This window comes from Oreochromis aureus, linkage group 16, assembly GCF_013358895.1.
Source record: "Oreochromis aureus strain Israel breed Guangdong linkage group 16, ZZ_aureus, whole genome shotgun sequence".
Taxonomy (NCBI): Eukaryota; Metazoa; Chordata; class Actinopteri; order Cichliformes; family Cichlidae; genus Oreochromis; species Oreochromis aureus.
Genome location: NC_052957.1, coordinates 19086717 through 19110957, shown reverse-complemented (window position 1 = coordinate 19110957; position 24241 = coordinate 19086717). Strand labels below are relative to the sequence as shown.

Here is a 24241-nt window from a genome sequence, read left to right as displayed (position 1 = left end):
GTCATATGAACCTGAATTAAAGCCTAAAACCAGCAGGACAAATACTTTTTAGAAGAAACACAATGACATCATAGAAAAACAGGAATCGGTAACCCCCCCTTTTTGATGACACACACGTAAACATGTCTGATCATCCTGTCTGCTTGTTTGTTTTGAGGGACAACATTTTTGGTTGATATCATTAACTCGTCAAAGCAGCTGAATCCCATTTTTTCCCTCTAAGATAACTACAAAAACTGTCCACCAAAAGCAAGATACAAAACTTTGTGGCAGAATTGCACTTGAAAACTGAATATTGCCAGTAAATACACAAGTAGGTCAATTTCAGTATAAAAACATTATAATGTGTAACAGAAAGGCCAGCTCAAACTTGTTTGAAAGTACCTGGAAGTATTTACCACTGCAGCTGTGTGGTTTTGGCTGTCCAGGAGCTCTGGGGAGGTTTGTAGGCTGATTCAGCTCAGCGGATAGAAATCAATTCTCAAATCAGAGCCAGTAGGCCTTGTGTTGGCCGATAATATGGATGACACATTCAGAAAGCAAATGATTCATGGGACTTTTTTACAGGTTTAAAAAGAGTTGGCACTCATTAAGCAATCATCTTTTCAGGTAGATACAAATACAAACTTGCCTGTTTGTTCTCATTTACAGGATGTGTGCACAGTTCATATTGAAAGTTGATATCATCCTTGTTGATCTTTGTTGGCCTTCAGACATCTAAATAACCAAAGGGGACAGACAAAAAAAAAAAGAAAGAAAAAAAGACTGTAGACTGTATAGACTGTATAAAGAGCTAACAACTAAAAATCAAGAATGTGGGATACTGTTTGTCCATGATTTGGACAGCTCAGCGCGTGCTCCCGACGCAGGGGAAATAAATTTCACGGGTACACCTACCTTGGCCAAAGGCCAAGATATGCTTCATCATATTTTCTAGTCTTTGGCATGGTCATTTACAGGATGTGTGCACAGTTCATATTGAAAGTTAGGACATACTTGGATGAAATACTGAGTCCTAAAATAAAATAGTTACACCCTCCATCTTGAGATTATTTTGAAGTGATTGCTAGTAACAAATGTGTTATGTTCATAAATAGACAAAGGAATCGCAGATAACATGAATATTTTTTCTCATACTAAAGCTGTTTTATTTTCCTTTTTTATTTCATTATGAAGAAACTCCTATCCATTAAACTGCACTGGTGTCACTCAGTAGTCTTTCTTGGGCTCTCTGACTATAGTTTACTGCTGATGATCCATTAGATGTGAGGAATTCCTGGTGAATGCCGTGTTTGTGTTAGTGTTGCTTTATGTTTATTGCTCTAAAGCTACACTAAGTGATTAAGACTAGTTCTTTCTGTTAGAGTTATTGAGCGCTATGTGGACGCTGTGGAGAAACAGAAGTTTTATTGTCTGGTATCCAAACCCATGTTTAGATGTGACCTATTGAATCGTCCAATCAATGCACTACATAAGGCAATAAAAACTAATTCAAAAGGGAAAAATTGCTTTAATTTTGATTCTTTTAACTTATAAAATGGTGAACAAGATGGTACACAGTATAAAACATTACTAAAACTAAAATTTTCTGCCCAAGAAAGAAATGATGTAACATGTAAGGTTAGCTTTACTTTTGCATTTAGGCTGAAATGAAAGAATACAGTATCTTGGGGTGAGCAATGAAAGTCAAATGGCTAATAATTGAAATTAACGTGAGTTTTGACACAACTGACAGTTGTTGCCCTCTCTGTACATCTTACATTAAAGTTTGTTCATGTTTTTCCAGATCTGACCAGCCTTTGCTGGAGTCTGCTGTTAAAGTAGATGGTGCGAAGCTACAACTGCTGAGTCTGACCTCTGGTCTAAACGGCCTCTATCGGTGTGAAGCATCTAATGCACATGGAAGTAAACATAGTCAGCTCTATGTGCATGTGGCAGGTAAGGTCAGGTGAGGTCAGCTTGAATTTAACTGTGCAGTTTGTTCAAATCTTTCTGGATTTGTTTCTGACTTTTGGATTTGAACTGATGTTGTGCCATTTTGATGTTATTCTGTTTTCTGGTGCTACCCCTCCACAAGTTTATATAAATACATACTTGAACATCTAAAATTTGAGTAAAACCTCTCCTTATGGAGCTTCAATGACTTTCCAGCCATGCCCAAGAAACATGTTAGAATGCCTTTGTAAACATCTAATTTAGCTTAAACTACAACCTGCTTTCAAAAGAAAAGTTAATGAATAGGCAACTGATCCTCTACCCAGTTCAGTACACAATATCATTCAAGTCACCATTGAAGCACAGAGCATGTACCACCATATCAAGTTTGTTTCATGTTTGCATATCAAGTTTTGTTTCATTTACTTTTGCGCAACAAATCTTGTCAGTACAAGTCTTTAATGTGTTCAGTGGAGGTGTTGCGTGGTGTTTGAATACCATCTGAGCCATCTAAATGTGAAAATATAAAACTGAATTCCAGGAAACTGGGAACTCATTATATTCTTCCTTTTTGTGTCCCTGCAGGAACTTGCTCTGCTGCTTGGACTTTTTTTGGCCTTTTGGTTTCCGTGAATGCCATTGGGGCTGCAGTATGGTGCTTTTCTAAATCTGGATATTTTAAAAAGTATGTAGAACAATGAGTCTGCAGATACTTAATATGTAGCATAATATCGAGTACCTCTCATATGAAACCATAGTCACATGATGTACAAATAGGTCCACACATTTGTACACAACCCCCCCCCCCAAAAAAAACTAGTGCGGTTGCAGTGCAGACTCTCAGGTTGGACAGTAATATTTGTTCTTTTATATACACAATTCTCAGTTGTCTTATTATATTTTGAAGGTCTCAAATATAATTCAGCATTTCTCTCTAAAACTGTTGCAGAAGAGTGTGGGCTGTACTATAAATTAAACAGGTAAAAAGTCTGGAGAGGATTCCAAGTGTTACATTTGCACCCTGGAAGCTTTTTCTGTGAACTTCCAACATGGGGTTAAAGTACATCTCAGTCTCAGTGCAAGATAAACAGAATGTAGTCTAAGGAGCTTGGAAAGAAAAGCGTCTGGACTTCTTTAAGTTGCTTGAAGATGTTTCATCTCTCATCCGAGAAGCTTCTTCAGTTCTAAGGGTCAAATGGTGGAGAGTCCCAGATTTAAACCCCGTGGGAGTTTCCCCACAGGAAGAAACCTCCAGCAGAACCAAGCTCAGAGAGTGGCGGCCGTCTGCTGCGACTGATTGGGGAGAGAAAACGAAGGACTTGACAATACTTGTAAACTTGTTGTATATTCACCTGAATACAGCAAATTCAGTCAGTGCCTCACAGTGAGGACAAAATAAATGCATAAAGATCAACAATAAATATGTCATGGTGCTGGGTCATTGACCCAGCGTTTTATGTTTAGTATGATTACTGTCTTCTGTTCTAGTTTATTCTGATTTTGGTATCCTGTGTCCTCCCCTTGTGCCCTGTTTGTGTCCCGGAGTTTGTGTTTGTGATTTTCCTGTTTTATTTTGAAGGTCTGTGTCTGGTGTCACTGTGTTCAGCTTATATCCTCCGGTCATCTTGTGTATTAGGATCAGCTGTGCTTCCCACCTGTGTGTCATTACCTGGTCTCCTTGTGTGTGTGTATATATTTTGGGTGTCGGTCTGTGCTCGTTGTCGGCTCGTCTGCGTTTCATGGTATTCTTTTCTTTAGTCTGCATCTCTCTGCCCCTTACCCTGTCTCGTATGATCTCAGGTTTGCTATTTACTTCTCCCAGTTTGTTCAGTAGCTTCTCTCTTCTTACTTCTTGTTTTTGTCACTCTGCCACTTATAAATAAACTCTCACTCACATCATCAGTCATTGCCTGCATTTTGGGTCCTTTTCCTCCAACACTACACGGCTCGCCCCGGCAGCCGTGACAAAATCTGAGAACAGAAAAGAATCACAAAAGGAGGAAAAGAGAATTAAAAACTAAGATGTGGTGGGATACAGAGACAAAGTGGTTATTGCTCCTAAAAGTTCCTGACCTAACCGTAAAATGCGAACGCTATGTCTTTTGTATTTTTTCACAGGCGGCATCATCTAGTTTCAAAAGATTCTAAAAATGGGACTAATAGCCAAAGAGAAATACTCCGCGAAAAGGTAAAAGTCTTTTTTGTTTCCCTCAAATTCAAAGATCACCCTAAATATGTGTGCATAATTTAAGGTATCCAATTACTGGAGATATACTTTAATTATGTACAATTAATTTTATTAAATCTTCTTCTTAAAATATCTGAGCCCCTTAGAAGTAAAATTATTATTATTGTGTTTTGAATATTCTAGGAGTAAAGTTTAAATTGTCCTTGTAAAATCTTGCATATTCAGTCATAACTAAAATGCCGTTTTATACAAATGATCTGAATTGTCTCCCTCGGGGATCTCAGCTGACAGCTGTGGAAAGCAGAAATGGATAATACAGCGCCTGTGCTGAGGGCTCCACCAACGTGTCATTGCAGACTGAGGAATAAACAGATAAGGAACAGGTTAAAGTACTTGGTATCATTTACATCCCTCCCCCCATTGATATTTCTCCATTTATGAATGTTAGGACCTCATGACATCCTCACTGAGTCTGATTTGACAGTTTCATCAGTAACATGTGCAGTAGTAGTCCAGCGAGTAGTTGACTGATATCATTTTGTAGAGCTGTGGCAATGCTCCTAACTCTGCTGCCGGGTCAATACTCTTGTATGTTATTGTTCAGCATTCATGTAATACACTGTGCTGAGAGATGCAGAGCAAACATTTTTGCAACAGCATGTATGAATATGCTGTCCTGGAGCAGCTGAACTATGTCTGTAACCTGAACAGGCTTTAGGTACCATCTCATGCTACCAGTCATGGATACTAGCAAAACTACAGACAACTCAGTCAGGATGGGTGAATGTGTAAGAATAAGAGTGAAGTAAATAAAAAGTGAAATAAATGACCAGAAATGGAAACGGATGGATGTTTTTCAGTTCATTCAACTAAATTCCATCCTACAAAGTTTTGGTTGTTAATGACTGCTTGGTTTTAAAATGCAGCAACCAACAAAGCTTCTGCTGTGTGTCATATAGTTCTGACTTTTTTGTTGTTGTTGTTGTTTCGTGTTTTGTTTTCAGTGGCGGGGGGTGGGTGTTTATGTTTGTGGCAACTTTTTTTAAAGCCTTAAATCATTTAAGTGTGCTGTTTGCTTTGTTTTAAGTTAACCAGCTTTAAGTTACTGTTTCATTTACATTTCTTTCTTTCCTGAAATTTCAACACTGCATTTTTTTTTGTTTGTTTTGTAATTATCTTTATGAAGTGTTACATCGTTGATGTTTTTACCTCTTTTTTTTAAAAAAAATGAATTGTAATCGCATAAATATTATAAGGACTTGTTCCTCAGTACACATATTTTTAGTGTATATATCACACCTGTCATCCATGATAATACAATACAGGATCTCGTGGATAAATGAGATACACAGACCAAAGCTTTCTGACACGTCATATGGATGGAAACTGGTTTCGGTCACGAGCCCTCAGATTGTAATTTTTGGGTAATCTTGTTTAATTCTTTACTATCAAGTCTCCAGTCGCTCCTAATTCACGTGAGCAGTGTTTTGACTATATTCATTTCTCAAGTCTACACAGCTTCTTTGTAGCTTTGGTTTACTCACAAAATGTTTGACCAGAAGAATGACTACAGTGATCAACTGATTGTGTTATCAAATAAAATATCTCAGAAGTGCTGCATGCGATGCAGGAGTAACGTAGCGTTGTTCCAGGGAAGGCTTCGGTGCAAACAAGTCTTCTAGAAACTTGAACTGCAGTGGGTTACCTGACATGTTTCAATACTGTCTACGACACAGGAGAAAAGAAAAAAAACCTCATGTTCGATTTCATAAATTCTTCTGAAGTAATATACTAACATTATACATGTGGAACTGTGTCTTAATCATTTAAAAGTAGCTCTTTATCTATTCTCGCTATTACTAGAAACTGAAAGAATGTCTCAAACTGCTGTTTTGTTTTTACAAGTTACTGTTTTTATAAAGAATCCATGTTTTTTTGACTTGCTTCAATTTTACAGAATAAACATAAGTGACCTGCATGCCCCTGTCTCATTGAATATCATATTAATATAAAAAACCCTTTCATTTCTTTGTTCTATTAAATACACTGCACTATTATATCCCACATTGCAGTGGCACGAAGATGTCTTTCTTTCAACCTCTCTAGATCACTGTGGTAACTCATACTGAGCACATAATGAACCGGAGATAGTTTAAAGTCCTTTCAATGAGTCTTTTAATGCACCATGAATGCTACAGAGTCTCTGCTGAAACCTGTTAAGACATATCTCACTATTGCCAACAAATGATGACCTGCTGGGAAGTTACAGAAGTGTGCAGTAGAAGTGATAAAGTATTCAGTTAGTGGCACAGAAAACCTATAAATATGTTTTTAACCACCAAATGGAAACACTAACAACAATCAGTTTATTTCTAAGCTGTTTATCTTGACAAATATGCGATCAGTGTAATTCACTTTACTTTGATCTGGCCAGAAACCAACTGTGGAACAGTGTCAGACCACAAATGCATGCAGAAGACTATAATTTTTAAATGCAGCAGCTTGACAGTATAGCAGCCATTATGTGCAGCTTTATGTCACTTTAAAAATAAATAGCAGCACAACAGTTTACCAGAGCTCCTGCCCTTATTTCCAGCTACAGTGTTGCCTGTTGTCATTATGTTTTTTGAATTTTTAATAAGGATTATCACCCATTTCAATTAATCTGTGTAAAGAAAAGTTAAATGTGTGAGTGAAGAAAGACAGGATTAACAAAGAAAGCTGCAGACCTAGCTATGTTGAAGTTGCTTCATACTAAGGCCCCCCAGTCCACTAAAATACTTAACACTCATTATCTCTTCCCTTCTTTATATAGTGTCACAGTTGTGGGTTCTAATCAGGGAGGAGAGATGAAGATCAGCTCTTAAGAATTTTTAATGAAATAAGTCAATTTTTATGAAAAATATGACACATTTTCATCATATGATGGATTAAAGATAGTGGTTGTGTTTTGTGTGGTGCTGGGATCATCTCTGAGGAAGAAATCCCCTGGTGGAAAAATCTTGGCTGCTCATGATCAGAGATAACTTGAATATTGTTAAATATCCTAATTCTTTGATCTTTGGGCTGAAGGAAGAACAACACTCGGTGTATAAATGCTCAATAAACAATTCTCATTATTCCATACAACACTTTGAGCATAAATGTCCGGACTGGAGATGTGGACAGGAGGGTGTCCGCCAGATGTCGAAGTATCTGACCGTTTCTCACATTCTTATAGCTTCAACCCCCCTCCAAAGTCATAAAACCTAAACATCTTTTGCAGTAGCACATCCTAGCACATGCCCCTGTCAGTTGTATTCTACTTTTAAGAACTGACTATTTTAAGGGGGAACCTAAATCACGTGGACCAGTGTTTGTTATTACATAACTCGATTTTAAATGTGACAAATATACCATTGCCCTTTTATTCATAAATATTGTTTTGGTTTTGGCTATTTTCCTCTATAAAATTTAATTGACTTCTACAGTGGCCTGCTATGGCTAATAGTAACATATTCCAGTTACGAGTAATATCAAAAGTTTTCTCCACTGTAGCATTTGGCATTCCCAACAATAATGTGATACCGTAATCAAAACACAACCAATAAAACACAATTTTCTTAATGCAAACATCAGTAACTCAAAATTAGCAGCCAAAGGGTTAAGTCTGCAGTTCCACACTCTAATGTGAAGCTACAGTCTCCCCCTCTGGTCTCTCTTATCCTCCTGCTCCTGCAAAAAACAAAACAAAACAAAGCAGCCACCCTTTTCTTACCAGCTGGGTGAATAGGGAGGGTCCTAGCGACCCAGGACCATGACACATAGCACTTTAAATTTCAGTCTTCCAGGCGCTGGTTAAAAGAGAGCTGATTCTTAAATCATGAACCCACAAAATATCACCACCAGTGGATCACACCTCCCAGATTTCTTATCTCAGTGCACTTTAACAAAAGCAAACACAAGCGTAACCAATAAAATAAGAATAACATAACAAATACTCGGGCCAGTTCCAGAAATCTCACTCTCTTAGAGAAAGAAAACATCCCTAATCTCACTGATAAAATCAACATAGTGCCAAGCAAAACCCAAAAATCAACCAGAAAATTCACAGGAAAGTTTTTGCTTCCTCAGCTGCCGTAGCACCTTTTGTTCCTCCATGAATTAAATCTCAATCATAGACAATGCAACGCTCCATATTAAACATTAGTAAGTAAGTAAGTAAGTAAAATTTTATTTATATAGCACATTTCTAGATAAAAGATCACAAAGTGCTTCACAAGGTATAAAACAAAAACAGACAAAAGTTAACAAAATGCAATTCTAAAAAGATGTGTTTTTTACACAGTTCATCATTTTCACTCTGTACCACTGCTCCTCATCAGGCTGCGTGAAGCACAGTAAACAACTCAGTCCAAGCCTTGAGCAGCCATAAACATCCCAAGGCATGCAGCCACATACAAAAATTCCACCCTGTCACCACACACAGACATTGTTTTCATAAGCAGAGCATTCTTAAATGTACAGAAGTGCCCTCTGGATGACATAAAAATGCATTCTGTGTTATCAATGGCTTCTTGTAACAGATTCTCTATGTGTGTGTGTGTGTGTGTGTGTGTGTGTGTGTGTGTGTGTATACAGCATTTTGCATATGCACTTGCTAGCAAAGCATTCTTCATTGTATCAACATGTGTGTGTGTGTGTGGATCACTTCTCATTGCATCAGCATCTAGGTTTAGGTGTGTGTGTCATTTCTCATTCAATCAACAAGTGGACATGTGTTTATGTGTGTGTATCACTTCATGCTGAGTCAGTGTGTGTGTAGATGTGTGTGTGTTCATCACTTTCCTGTTCTGGTGTCTTGGGTAAACCACGGCCTGAAGCGTGCCCTGAGGTCCTGCCCTCCTCCTTTTCAGTCTGTTTGAGACCACTGCTGCTGCTCACAGTGCTGCCCATCCTGGTTCTGACCCCAATTTGGGCAGTCCTTTCCCAAATGTCCATGCTTGCCGCAGGTGAAACCTGCATCTTCTTGTGTTTTGTCCGTTCTGGGGTGGCTTTTGACCTCAGTTGCTCCTTCTATCTCCGCCACGCCCTTTTCCTCTGCCGCCCAGTCATCCGTGTTGGTCCGTCACTGCCCTGCACAGTGTTAATGCAGTTATCAAGGTCAGCATTCGGTTGCTTGGCCTCACTTTTCATCCAGGCTTAATGGGCGTCTCGTCACAGCTCTGTCAGTTGAAGCTGTCTGGGAATTTCCCCCCGTGTAGTGAAACGGGCCTTAGGTTTAGCGCTCTCCATCTCTGCTGCATAAGATCCCTTTCCTGCAGCACCATTGACATTTTCAGGTTGTTGTTGTGGGTCCAGCTGCTGCAGCGATTGGTCAGGGTCACGTCAAAGATGGGAGAGGGGAGAGCAGGAGTCCAGGTCACCCTCGGCTTCCAGGGCCTGCAAAGCAGCCTGTAAAGGGGCATAAAAAGAAAAAAAAAACAGACAGGAGTGGACAAACAGGAAAATGATGTTCTGTTTGCTGTGTTACTGGAGAGGGGAGAAATGCCAGGCCAAGCCCTGTGTCAGCCTCTCCCCCCACCCCCTCCTTTTTTTCCCTTGATCTAATCAACTCATAGTCCACCAATTTGACAGGACAACACAGGCACATGTTTAAATTCTTAAGATCATGTTTAAACTCACAAAAGAGAATTCCCTTCCCTCAGTAACTCATTTGTGTTATTCAATTAGCAGAAAACATTTCACTATCTTAACCACTAAATGTCTTGTTTCGCCATTGGCTAGTCATACCAGTCTCTCTCTCTCTCTCTCTCTCTCTTTTTTTTTTAAAGTTAGGCTGTTGTCCTGTAATCCGGCGAGTTTATTTGTTAGTAGAAGATAAACTTAGCATTTAACAACAAGTGTGTGTTAAGTTTCCCGGCTTCAACCTTGCTGAAAAATATTCACACGTTCATGAGTGTAAACTGCTTTTCAGTGCGTGTGTGTGCGTTTGTAGGCGGCGGTGTTCAGTGGAGCTGCAGATCCAGCAAAGCCTCTCTCTGCCTTAGCTTTCTTTGTTTTTCCAAAAAAGACATTTCATTAAAAGGTGCCTTTCTCTTACATTTCTCTGCCTGTGTGCGTGTTTTTGTTTCACCTTTTGTTGCGATGCTCCGGACACTTTCTTAACCTCCGCAACTCAGTTGGCCCCGAATTTCAACCCAATTTTTATGTGCTCTTTAAACCTTCATTTCTCCTCTAATTCTCTCCTCGCTGCTGTCCGTTCCACAGCTGCTGATTCTTGCTGGGTGTGGTTCCCGTTATATCATTTTGCTCCAGCCACTGTGCTCGTCAACCTTTTTACCTATTGTAGAACTTAACCTGTGATTTTTAAATACGTATCTTGTTCTACACCAGAATAAACATCAACCCGTGATTACACAGCAGTCTCTTTGTTTATACTGGGGCTGATGCAGGAGTCCTCAGTTCCCAAGTCGCCACCTCATCTAACCAGACGCCGCTGGGCCTGCCCCTGCGTCCAAAGGCAGGAGGGTTGCCAAACCATGAACAAAGCTTTTTAGGGGTCCTACTCCCAAGGTTGCTATCCTAGTTACATCCGGGCTGCGTCCACAACACCGGTTGGGGGAACCACTCCTGGGACAAAATCCACAAGGCCCACTAGGCGTCAACCTGAGTATCTTATCACTCTAGTGCCCTGTAATTCACACATCAACCGTCACTGTCACCATGTTCATATTTCACACACTGAAACACACAGAGAGCGTGTCTCACACGCAGAGACACACACAGAAACCTCCGAGCTCAACTTGGAAATAATTTAAAATTTTTCGGCACCAAAAGCCAGTCTCTATTTCATATACTGAAACTTTGGCTCTAACTTTTTTTTTTCTTTCACAGTTTCTTGCCCCAAAAGCCAGTCATAAATGAAATTAAATGTAGAATTTAATGTGGAACCTACACACACTGGAATTCAGCCTCAACTTATGATGTTCTTTTTCTCACGCCGAAAACCAGACACCGACAGAATTTAATGTGAAAATACGAGTAACTCAGCGAACAGATTAAATTAGAATGTCCAATATGCACACTTCGATTTGAGTCTTTGATCTTTGGGCTGAAGGAAGAACAGTACTCGGTGTATAAATGCTCAATCAACAATCTCTTTATTCCATACAATTCTCATTATTCCATACAACACTGAGCATAAACGTCCGGACGGGAGATGTGGACAGGAGGGTGTCCGCCAGATCTCGAAGTGTCTGAAGGTTTCTCCCTTTCTTATAGCTTCAGCCCCCCTCCAAAATCATAAAACCTAAACATCCACTTTCTTTCTCTCTCTCTCACTGAGCCTGAGTTACGAACTTGGCTTCCTGTTCAGTATGTTTTGTTCTTTCTAATCAGAAAAGAAAGGCCATGATTCTACACAAACAGCATTTCTTATAACTCAGCAGTACAATGCATCATAAAACAGTGTAATGATTTCACAATCTTTAATCCAAGGCATTATGTGGCCTATAGCCGTATAATGATTCAACAATTATTTGATTAGAAGTATAGGGTGGCATAAGATAGTATAATAATCAAATTCAATCAATCAAATTTTATTTATATAGCACATTTTAAAGACCAAAGTACACCAAAGTGCTTTCCAGTAAAATCATAATACAGATAAAAATCACAATATAAAATATAATAATACTAATATAATAATATAATAATCTCACAATGTGTAAAGCTAAAGGTTGCGTCTTCTTTTGTTATGTGTGATTTAATGTCAAGGACTGGCAATGCACAGCAGGCAAAATAGGACCCAGAAGCAGACTCACGGGCAGGACTTAAACTCAATAAAGCAGCTTTATTGCTGGAGTGCAGGAGATACACAACTAACTTAAACTAAACTGAAATAAAACTCACACAACATGACACAAGAACTGAGAGGAAAAAACACTCAGGGAAACATGTGAACAGAAAAGTGAAATAAGACAGAAGGACACACACATAAAAGAAGGAACCAAAGGGGGATATAAGAAACTCAAGACAGACTAACTTACAGACTGCTAATGAACCTACAACATAAACAATAATACAAAAATGACACCAAAACACAAGACTTCAAAAACACTGGGTCAAATGACGCAGAAACATGACAATTAGGTCATTCAGCCCTGTACTGGTAATAGTTAAGCTGAATGTGACCGCATGTTTGACAAGTTTCAATTTCCCATGAGTTTTCATAAAGATCTTCTCTGCTCCTCCTACAGGAAAAAAAATTATCTTCAGTATCAGTAAAGTTCACTATCTTTTCCTAAAGTGGATGATATGGTAATTCAGATTGATCCCCTACTTGCCTGCAGGGAGAACTACATGTTTTTGGTAACTTTTTTTCGTAGTTTTGGATCTGTACACAACCACACTGGATTTGAAATCAAATGATCAAGATGTGATTAAAGCTCAGTCTTTCATCTTTTATTCAAGATGTTTTACAAAAGTATTGCATTAGTTGTTTATGAATTACAGTCACTTTCATCCACAATCCCCCATTTTAAAAAGCTTAAAAATAATTGCACAACTTGCTGAGAAGTGGTTTCATGGCCAGCTGTGACATGTACCCTTGTTGTTTCATAACAAATTAAACGGATTCCAGATTCCAAGTGTTGCAGAGGATGCTACTCTCTACTCCCACTGAGCTGAATGCTGGACTTCACTTCACAGTGCTAATAATTAATGACTCCTCCCATACTGTAAAAGCAAGTTTGTCAAGGCAAAGAAAATGGACGTTGGCCAACATCAGATATCCTGTTATGTGTGATACTCACCAAGCCAATGCAAACAATGAGACAATGCAGCAGCATTTGGGCATGTGCACGGCTTTGAGTATTCATTTTCTGCAAAGGACTTGGCAAGAATGCAAGGGTTGGTTTAAAAAAAAAAAAGGAAATGGAGGGCAATGTATTAAGAAAGAAAAAAAGAAACAGTTGCAATACTTTTGATGAAACTCTTAAATTAAAGCTGACATTGCACTTCAATCACAAAGCAAATGTTTGATTAAAAATCCACCAGGGTGGAGTACAAGGCAAGGTTGTGGACTGAACTCTATATCTTATCATATTGTCTAAAATTAATGGTATTAAAATCCTACCTTCTCAACAGGCAATACTGAAATTACATTATACAGTGGAACCCCGACTTACGAAATTAATTCGTCCCCCGAGGGTCTTTTGTAAGTCGAAAATTTTCGTAAGTCGAAGCACCCATTGTGCGTTTTGAGTGAGGCAATGCTGAACGATAGGCTATAGGCTAATTGCTAACTAGAACAACAATACGTCGTTCAAGTGGAACAGCGAAGCGCAAGTACAGAAGCCAAGGGGTTGTCACAAGATTCGGAAGGCATTGTAGGCTCAGCCAATCAGAGCCAGCGGGTTTCGTTACTCGGGCATTTTGCTGTAACACAGGAAGAAATATTGCAGTTCAGTGCCTACGTAACTTGAATTTTTCGTGAAACGGGGTATTTGTAAGTCGGGGTTCCACTGTATTTACAATTTACTAGCAAGGACCACATCCTTGGTAACAATGGGCGATGAGGGATGAGGAAGTGTGAATAGTGCTGTGGTTTGGGGAAGGCCTTGAAGGGGACTGGCAACGGCTCTCGGGCCTAGCAGATTCCCATGTACTAACGAGAAATAAATGGAGGAAAGGAAGAGAGGAGAGGAGAAGAGAGGAAAGAAAAGGGGGGGCAGGGTGGGGCATGAAAATGAGAACAGCAGGTATTGGAGAAGGGGGGGGGGGGGGGTTATAGCCTGAGGCCGGAGGAGTAAAGGAGTTGTGGTCCCGCTCCTAAAATACAGACGATGTCTCCACATCTTGCAGTGAGAGATCAGGTGATGTTCCTGTTTAAAAGAGAGAAAGAGATTTTGTTGCTTATCACTGATTCCATTACCACAAGATCATGTCATAGAATAAATGGAAGCAACTTACTTGGATCGTTGTTTGCAGACTCTTCTCATAATGGCCAAAGCAGTAATTGTAACAACCAGGAAACACACACAACGTACAATAACTGCTGTGGCATCATGGATTTCACTTGATTCAGCTTCGTCTGTGGAAAACAAAGTGACTCATTTCACTTGTAGTACTTAATTAACTTGTGTTCACTTCCATTAGAATGTAAATACCTTTACATCAACAAAACAGAAAAAGGTGACCTCTAGCGGCCACATAAGGTATTAACCCAAAAATGGCTCCTACACCGCCCATGAGGCTACAGTCTTAAAGGGCCATGCCTGTAACACTCTGCCATCGTATTAAATCATTTTTTGTATAATAATTTAAAAAAAATATTTCTTCACATAGATGCGGGCCGCAAGTAGAGGTGATGTGGGCTGCAAATGGCCCGTGGGACGCGAGTTTGAGACCCCTGCCATAAAGACTCATGTCTTTGACAAAAAAGAGACAAGCTAGTGAAGGCCAAATTTCCCCCCTCTTCTCTTTCAATTTTCCACCCACAGTGTTCAATCAGTTACAAATTAGAAGTAAGTAACTCACCTGTAATCACAAGCTCCCATTTCTGTTCGAAGAGTCCAAAGTCTGTGGTCATTTCACAAGTGTAGTTTCCTGTGTGACTTTTCTGGGCTCTCTCTATGATTAGTGGGTACAATTGGCTTTCTAAGGTGGACATGGTCAGATTCAGGGTGGCAGCTGCATGAGACCTTATTATTCTGCTGTCTGAGGTTTTCTGATTACTGCTTAAGGTGACAGAGCCGCTGTTTGAGGCTTTCTGTGGCCTGAAACGAAACAGAAGAGTCCCATCCCTTCTCCATGTCAGTTGAAGGAGGTCACCAATTGTGTTATTGCTACAGTGCAGGGTCACTGTGCTCCCAGCTGTCAAAGTGATGCCAGCTGAGGAACAAAGGAAAATGACATCATAGTCCTCATTTTTGCTGCATCCAAAGAATTTGTAATTTTCATTTGCGTTACACTACAGGAAATTTTACCTGTTTCCAAATAATTCTGATGCTGCATGATATATATTGTATTAATGGTAAATGGCCTGTATTTGTATAGCGCTTTACTAGTCCCTAAGGACCCCAAAGTGCTTTTACACATCCAGTCATGCACCCATTCAAACACACATTCACACACTGGTGATGGCAAGCTACATTGTAGCCACAGCCACCCTGGGGCGCACTGACAGAGGCGCCCCAGGGTGGCTGTGTCTTGAATGCAATTATTGTCAAATCATTTAAATTCTCTATTTTATGCTATACATTCTTTAAGGAACATATACACATATTAATTTTTTTTAAAAATCACTGCATTCTGGTTTTATTTACATTTTGCTGCATTTTGCTTTGCTGACTTTAAGCTGAGGCCAAGATCCCAAAACATTAACTGATCTCAGCGACAGGTCATATCAACTATAGATTTAGCTCATACTCCTCAACACATCCAACTGTATCATCTCAATTTATTTCAGCTTTTCTATGGGTGCTGTTTTAACTGTACCTCTGCTTTTTCATGCAGAGCTGGGGTAGAGGTGCACAGTGTTAATCAATATCATGTAAAAGGGTGTGGACGTTTTATTGTCTCACACACTGAATTACAAAGTTTTCTTCATGCTTTGATTTGACTTTGTCTGCTTTATTGTCATTTATTATCTCAAAAAAAAAACCCTCTCTGGAATGTCTGCAAGCTGTTCAGAGTGAAATTGTGAGGTTTCTGACTTCCTAGTATTCTCATGTCACTCCTTTGCTATTTCAGTTGCAACAACTTGAGAGTCCATTTTTCTATTCTGGTTTTGACTTTTAGAGCTCTACATGGGCAGTCACAGCCACTTCTAAGTGAACTTTTACATCTATAAATTCCCAGCAGACCCCTGATGTCATGCACTAAAAAAATGTTTCTTCACTCTCAATAAACTTGAAATAATAATTTTAAGTAAAATGCAAAAGAAATACAATAATAATAATAATAATAACAAAATAATAACATTTTATTTATATAGCACCTTTCTAGACAGAGTCACAAAGTTCTGCACATAAGATAACAAATAATAAAAAGGTAAGACAGACAATATAAAACAGGCAAAAATTAACCAAAAACGGTTTTAAAAAGGTGAGTTTTGAGTTGTTTTTAAAAACAACTACCGAGTCCACGGTTCTTAATGTATGAGGGAGAGAGTTCCAGAGTCTCGGGGCCACAGTGGCAAAAGCTCTGTCACCCTTAGTTCTCATCTTAGTCTGTTTTATTTCAAGTAAGCCCTGATCAGATGACCTCAGGGACCTGCTAGGGACATAGGGCTGTAGCAGATCGGAGATGTAGGGTGGTGCCAATCCATTCAAGGCTCTGAATGTCAAGACCAGGATCTTAAAATGTACTCTAAATTCAACAGGAAGCCAGTGTAGCTGAAATAGCAATGGTGTCACATGTGAATATTTTGAGGATTTTGTCAACAGCCTAGCTGCAGCATTTTGCACAACCTGCAGACAATCCAGAGAACCTTTGCTTAGGCACATAAACAAAGAGTTACAATAGTGCAAATGTGAGGAAATAAATGTATGTATAGCATGCTCCACTTCAGGGCGAGATAAAATAGGGCTTAACTTAGCCACATTTCTTAAATGATAAAAACAAGACCGAACCAGAGATTTCACATGCCCATCCAATGTGAGAGTCAAGTCAAAAGTGACACCTAAATTCCTGATAGAGGATTTAACATACACTGAAAGAGGACCAAGGGCTTTCACTATCTGGGATAAAAATCTGTCCGGAGCACATATGAGGACTTGAGTTGGAGGAAATTTGCAGCCATCCAACATTTGATGGAATCTAAGCAGTCATTCAGAAGCTGAAGCTTAGATAAACCCTGGGGCTTAAAAGAGATGTACAACTGAATATCATCAGCATAACAGTGATAAGAAATGTCCTCAAAAGAGCCCATTATATGCTGGAGGGGAGAAGATATATTAAGAACAACAAAGGCCCCAAATATATATATATATATATATATATATATATATATATATATATATATATATATATATATATATATATATATATACATATATATAAATAAATGTTTCTTTTTCGCAAATTGTCAAACTGTTCCTGTAGGTCAGGGTCCCCAATCTCAGTCCACGAGGGCGGTGTCCCTGCAGGTTTTAGATGTGTCCTTGATCCATCACAGCTGATTTAAATGGATAAATTACCTCCTCAACATGTCTTGAAGTTCTCCAGAGGCCCGGTAATGAGCTAATCATGTGATTCAGGTGTGTTGACCCAGGGTGAGATCTAAAACCTGCAGGGACACCGGCCCTCGTGGACTGAGATTGGGGACCCCTGCTGTAGGTTATACTCATTGTCATAAAAAGCATAAATTAAATATACCTGCTTCCAGGAAAATACAGATGCAACATATCAGTGTCGAGGTCCAGTTGATGCCCAAATATCTAAGAAAATCTCCCATAGCAACTTGAAGAAAAGATTATTTAGAAACATGATTTCAGTATAACCGACTCAAATTATAAAGGTTAAATTATAAATATTTGTAACTACTAGTTTTAAGATGTAACTTTCAAGAATGTCCTGGACAGTAAAGCAGGAATAACTCAATAAACAGTCTAGCACAAAAATATCACATGAAGCATTGCATTGTCTTTTTAACTGCATAAAATAAATCAGATGTGAATGTAGTCAGACACCCTAAATTGCCAGTAAGAAATATCACTTCCTGTGTAAGTACATGCATCACAGCAGAAAAAGCAACAACACTTTCTTACCGTTACTGAGTGTCATGTGTTATTTGGTCCTTATCTCTATACAACTTTAATGCCACAAAACAGAGTAAACTGTATATGTGATAATCATAGCAATTATTCTGTACAGCATCTACAACACATATACAACCAAAGAGTCAGCCTTCCCTAATTACTTACGCAGCACACGAATATTTTCCATACAGGAAGTGAATGACATTTGTCTGTGACTATGTGAGTGGTGTGCCTTTTTGTGATTGGTTGGATCACAAGTTACAGAGGGTGTTGTAAGAGTGACATTTGTTCACACTGACACTGACAAGATGGCCACTGAGTAACACTGAACATTAAAAGTTAAAAAAATTTTAATACACTTATTCTCAGTCCAGTTGTTGGTTATCTTTAAATTTATAATTTTTTTTAAATAAAAAGAAAAGATGTAAAAAGATATTTATGGTTGAATATCTCCCAGAAGTTGGAGAACGTGTTGTGATAGCTCACGCTGACAGTGACAAACATTTTCCCAACAACACAGTAAGAGGTCACAGATCACGTAACTTGTTTTTTTTCCATGTCTGAAAATGCACAAAAGTCCTCCTGATGCTATCAGGAGGATAGCATCCTACAACACATTGTAGGAAGCTACAAAGCGTTCTACAATGAAGTGCATTTTAGCATTTCACTGCTTTGCGCTCAGATAAGGCGCTGTAGATTCCATGCGGCATCAAGATGAATGTGAAAATGTAATGGCCTGGCCTCCAATGTAAGTGATATGCAGCCAAATTTTTTGTACTTTGTTCTGACCGTGCTTCTGTTTTCTTGACGTAGCATTTTGCCTTCTCTGAGATTGTTTTGTAATGCCATCAAATATGTTTGGGAGAGAAGCGCATCAGTGGAAGATTTTTTTTGCTTAGTCTTATCTTGAATTTTACATTTGATTTTCTAACTAGTGAAAAACTAGTTAGAAAGTACTCTATTCAGGAGCTACATCACAGCATCACAAAAAGTCTATCATCTAAATGAAAAGAAGAGCAAAGATTCTGTGAAGACACTCAAACACATCAGCAGAGAAGACTTCTAGTTCCATAACTTATTCATCTTCAGACGCCAAAACTGTTTCATTTTGATTAGGTTACATCCCTTTCACATGTTTTTGCAAGACTACCATTAAACAGTGTTATAAAGGTTCAATCCCATCTAACATCTAAGATGGCAAAGAATACATTTTATATAGTTATTCACACATTAGACCTTGCTTTAACTTTAAAACATTGTATCAAAGCATACATTTAAAAGAAATATATACGAATTTCCCATAAACTGCTTTGGAATATGATTTTTATAGAAGTCCTAAAAGATATGTCTCAAAATTTACACCCGCACAGCTCGAGAAAATGACCCAGAAGGAGGGGAGTTTTCAACATTTACATATTCCATCTCGACAAGATGGAATGACATCTATCCATCCGTGGACATAACCAGCTGTGAGGTCACCAAGGTCTGTGCCCATAGACGGTATAAAAAATGGACATTGCTAGTGTGATGTCACCCACTGTTTTAAATCCTCAAGATGAACATTTCTACCATCGCCATGTTGGTTTAAAAACACACACAAAAACACACACACACATTTAATAAGGAGAGACAAAACAGAACGACCAAGTTTGAAAAACTGACTTGTGAGAGACACACACTGGGTCTTTCTGGTGTTCCCTCAGTAACAGTCAGTGCAGCAACAACAACAATTCACAACAATCCCCCTGTTACAGAGGGAACGTGTCAAAGAAGGTGGAAAGACTTGGAAGAGGGAGGAAGGAAGCAGGAAGCAAATCTGGGATGAGAGATATGGGTAAACACAGATAGCCAGAATGACACTACCACAGTGTAGTACAAGAATCCAACAGAGAGGGATGAGTCATCCAAAAGGTGATTTCTGATATTTGCCCCAAAAGGATTGCTTGTGTTTACACAGTTGTAAATGACTTGGCCTACAATCTATCAAACATAGGCTAAACATATCTCTCATGAGCGAAAGACCCAGAAAGAACAAGTGGCTTTTTCATATCCTTTATTTATGACTGTAAAAATTTCCCTCTTTTCCAAGAGAGAGGGGAGTAGAAATTGAAACAAATATAATGTAACAACAAATATTTTATCAAGATAATTTAAGTGGTAAGAAAGGGACTGGATTGATTATTATATATAGGTACAATAAGCCCTTTTATATATTTTATATATAACCCCTTCATCAGTCCTGTTCATTAAAGTCTATTTACCAATTTAATCAAAGGTATTACACATAGAAAATACACAGAAATATTAGAAATGCCCTTTTGGTTGACAACCACTTTTTATCACAAGCTGAAAGCAAGCTTTAAAGCTGCACTGTAGTATAATGGGGGTGGGGTTTTCTCTGTTTTCTCTGAGTGGTTTTAAGGTCTTCAACTTAAAATATAAAGCACGTTGAGGCAAATGTTGCTGATTGATTGACAGTACGGTGCAACTTCACAGTGATTATCTCATCAGAAACCTCATCACCCCTCAGTCTGGTGGTGGATGACATAATATCCAAGCAATGCTCTTAGTCACTAGCTTGCAGTAGTCATCAGTGTTTTTCCACAACATCAGTTATGTCCTTAAGGACATTCAAGCCAACACTGAGTTTATCCCTTTAAATCCTGAACCATGAAATGACTGCCAGAAATCTTTAATCATTTGATAATGGAGTGTTGGTTGAACCTTTAGACAAAGTATAAATGAAAATACATCAAGTCTTAATGTGCATATACAAGTTTTTTAATACGAGTTTTAATTACGAGTAAATACTAATTTTATGATGTAGAACGCTGATGATGTAGAAGTCTCAAAAACTCACAAAAACACACGTATCAAATACGATGCACCTGGCTTTAAAGGGTTAAAGCACTGGCCTAACTCCACTAACACAGGAACTCGGTAGACAATAAGAATCAAATCAAACGGCCTGCTTTCCAAAACAGCTAAGAGCACCATTGTTCTGTTAGTTCTCCTATAACACTCCAGACACTGTGAGTAAACATTCAGCCTTCTTACTCATAATACACTTCAATTTAACCTTGCCATTCACTAGAAATGGGTGTTGGAAAAAAAACCTCTGCCTCTGAACCAACACAAAAGATCTGGCATACCTGTGCAAATGTTAACATATCTGACTCATCTGCACTAAGGGTTTTTAGTTCACCTCTACACTGCCACTCTCCAACTGTGGGTGATCTACTTTTTTCAAAGGCTGACTCTGGCTTGGCTTGGGTCACTGATCTCCTTCCATGTCTTTTGCAGCTGCTTTTCCATTAACTACTATTGAAGCATGAGACACATAGTCTCTTTGTTGTAGCTCATGAGAGTGGATTGACTGGTATCACCCGGACCTGACAATTCTCAGGAAAAACCCTCGGGCAAACTGGCATGATGGCATTGATGCAGTCATGTTGTTGTGGAATGTGTGGACCGAAACCAGAGACAGAGATGAACTAATTAATACCAGAAAACAAATCTTTATTTATGTTGTAGAACAGGACCAATCTGCTGCTGAAAACAAAGTCCAAAAATCCATTGAAAGCATGGAGGAAAATACACATGCAGCCAAACAGTCAGTACGGAGCAACAAACAAAACAACAGCTTTATGGTTTAAATAAACAAGAGGAGATCAGGGCAGAGTGGAGATACGAGTGGAACTGCACACAGTTGAATTAAATCTGATAACAAGACATGGGAAAGTATAATAAAAATAAGGAACAAGGAAACAGGATTATAAAATAATAAATAATGTAACTAAACACCAAGACTGAGTCTAAGAGGGCCTGCGGGCAAATCTGAGGAGTGAGATCTGCAGGTCGAGACTGCACAACAAGCCCAAAGTTCAAGATGAGCTGTGAGCTGGAAGTGACTGTTGGGTCTGTCTAGCACAGGCCCACCGCTGGAACGAGACAATTTACTACACAGCAAAAGCATTGAACACCAAGTAGGCAAAGTTCGGTGGGCTACTCATGCATGAGGGAAGCCTGCCCAGAGCCAAGTGTCGTTCCACCCACTTGACCTCCCTCAACAAAGAATATCGTGTGTGTGTGTGTGTGTGTGTGTGTGTGTGTGTGTGTGTGTGTGTGTGTGTGTGTGTGTGTGTGTGTGTGTGACTCCCCAAAGCCGTCCATCTAAACAAAAGGCACTTAGACTAAAACACGTTTATCCTACCATAAAACAATAAGACAAGGTACGGCCTCTCCCATGTTCCTGGAATGTGGGGGGTGAATACCAGAATGCTCTGGAATGCACACAAAGCCTTTTACAGCCTACTGAGGAGTAGGCTGTCACTACATCCTTTTACATCCTATCGCTACACAATTGATTATACACCTCTACCAATCTACAACTGATTATAAAACTGTAAGCATATATGGGTAGATATTTCTAAGCATAAATGACCATCACAATACAAAAACCTAACAGTGACCTGCACCGTCATTATGATCCCACCAGTCCCTGGAGCTTTGGAAGGAACTTGAATGCATGCCCTGAGTTGACACTGAAGCTCACAATGCATTCCTGGACCTCATGGTTGTCCATTCTTTGGCTTCTTTAACACGTTTTGAAGAGCGCAGTACTTGGTGTAACGGTCTTTTGTATTTGATGTTTTGTTAAGCTGATTTATTTCTTTTGCACCCTCTGGTGGTAAACTGTGTAGGGTACAGCTGTTTGCAGTTGTTAATGTGTTAATGTGTTTGGTGCATAAAAGCCTTAATAAGAAAGTAATAACAAAGTAATGTAAGAAGCAGTGTTACTTTTGCAAACAAGTAATTGCATAATGTGCTGCATTACCTTTAAGAAAAGTAATGAGAACTGTGTAATACATTACTTTTTTGCTGTAACAGCCCCAACAATGCTCTATTGTGACTCACAATGGACTAACCAGTCTGACTAGCCAGCTTTGAGATGGGTGTACTTAAAGATGCTGTCTATGAGGTTTGTAATTCACAGGGCTGACCCACCCACTTTGGGTGTCAGAATCATGTCGTTGAGAAACCACCCTCTCCCAAGGAAATAATAATAATAATAATGGATTGGATTTCATATAGCGCTTTTCAAGGCACCCAAAGCGCTTTACAATGCCACTGTTCATTCACTCTCACATTCACACACTGGTGGAGGCAAGCTACTGTTGTAGCCACAGCTGCCCTGGGGTAGACTGACAGAAGCGAGGCTGCCATATCGCGCCATCGGCCCCTCTGGCCAACACCAGTAGGCAGTAGGGTAAAGTGTCTTGCCCAAGGACACAACGGCCAGGACAGAGAGCCCGGGGATCAAACCGGCGACCTTCCGGTTGCAGATACACTTCCTAACCCCCTGAGCCACGGTCCTGCCTCAGGAAAATTAGTTCCCTCTGAACTAATGGTTGGGTTCATGATGAAAAGCAGAATACAGAATGCCTTTAACTAATGGATGACCGCCTGGTTTAACAGTTTGTTGAAGACGACCTTCGTGATACCTGTTACCAGCAGTGTTGGGAAGGTTACTTTTAAAATGTATTCCACTACAGATTACAGAATACATGCCCCAAAATGTATTTTGTAACGTATTCCGTTACGTTACTCAATGAGAGTAACGTATTCTCAATACTTTGGATTACTTAATATATCATCATGCTTTTTACAACTACATGAATGTACTATTGCTGTGTGATTTATTACTATTACTGAAGGCTACTCGCCATACCAATACCAACTAGATTTTTAAATCGTAATACAAAATGAGTTAACAGTAGGGTGGACATTAGGTAAGGCTGCACTTTTTGCAGCAGTCTTGTATAGAAAAATATTTCGTTAGCTTATAAAACAAGTCAGCGGCTCCGAACCGTGGTAAAGGGACCTCTGGCTAACATGTCGGGTCTCGTGTCGGGCTTGTAGCTGAAAACTAGCTTTACTTTGTTGTCTGGGTCAACTTCGCTAGCAAGAACCAGAGAGAGACATTGAACGGCTGCTCCAACTGAACTTATTGTTTCGGAGAAAAACACGAACACAGTGTACAGTCGAGTTTTAATAGCTTACTTACAACTGGGCTCGTCAGGCACTCTTTTTGGCTGAAGTGGTTATTATTATATTTACATGCTTCATACTATGCCTGTAACACTTTGCCTATTGCCTTCATATTAATTTTTTTTTTTTGAATAATACTTTAAAAAACATATTTCTTCACGTCATTATGCAGGCCGCAAGTAGAGGTGACATGGGCCGCGAGATTGAGACACAGGCATTAGAGCCTCTTGATGCGCGTTTTGTTTGGGTTTCCACCAGCGTGGAATTATCAAGAGGGCATAGCCTAACTAAGATATGAAACAGGAAAAGACCACCATGTAAT

General features: G+C 39.3%; 1 protein-coding gene across 2 annotated transcripts in view; it reads left to right on the top strand.

Annotated features, from left to right (window-relative positions):
- LOC116320566 (poliovirus receptor-like) overlaps positions 1-6101 on the top strand; it is a 60322-nt gene extending 54221 nt beyond the window's left edge. Inside the window, exons 6-9 of one of the 2 annotated variants that reach the window (XM_039599843.1) lie at positions 1787-1938; positions 2521-2620; positions 4054-4123; positions 4408-6101. In XM_039599843.1, the coding sequence (XP_039455777.1) occupies positions 1787-1938; positions 2521-2620; positions 4054-4123; positions 4408-4437 (352 nt within the window). In that variant the 3' untranslated portion in view covers positions 4438-6101. Of the gene's footprint in view, positions 1-1786; positions 1939-2520; positions 2621-4053 lie in introns of both variants that reach the window. The other variant, XM_039599844.1, reaches the window with a different exon arrangement.
- The last annotated feature ends 18140 nt before the right edge of the window (positions 6102-24241 follow it).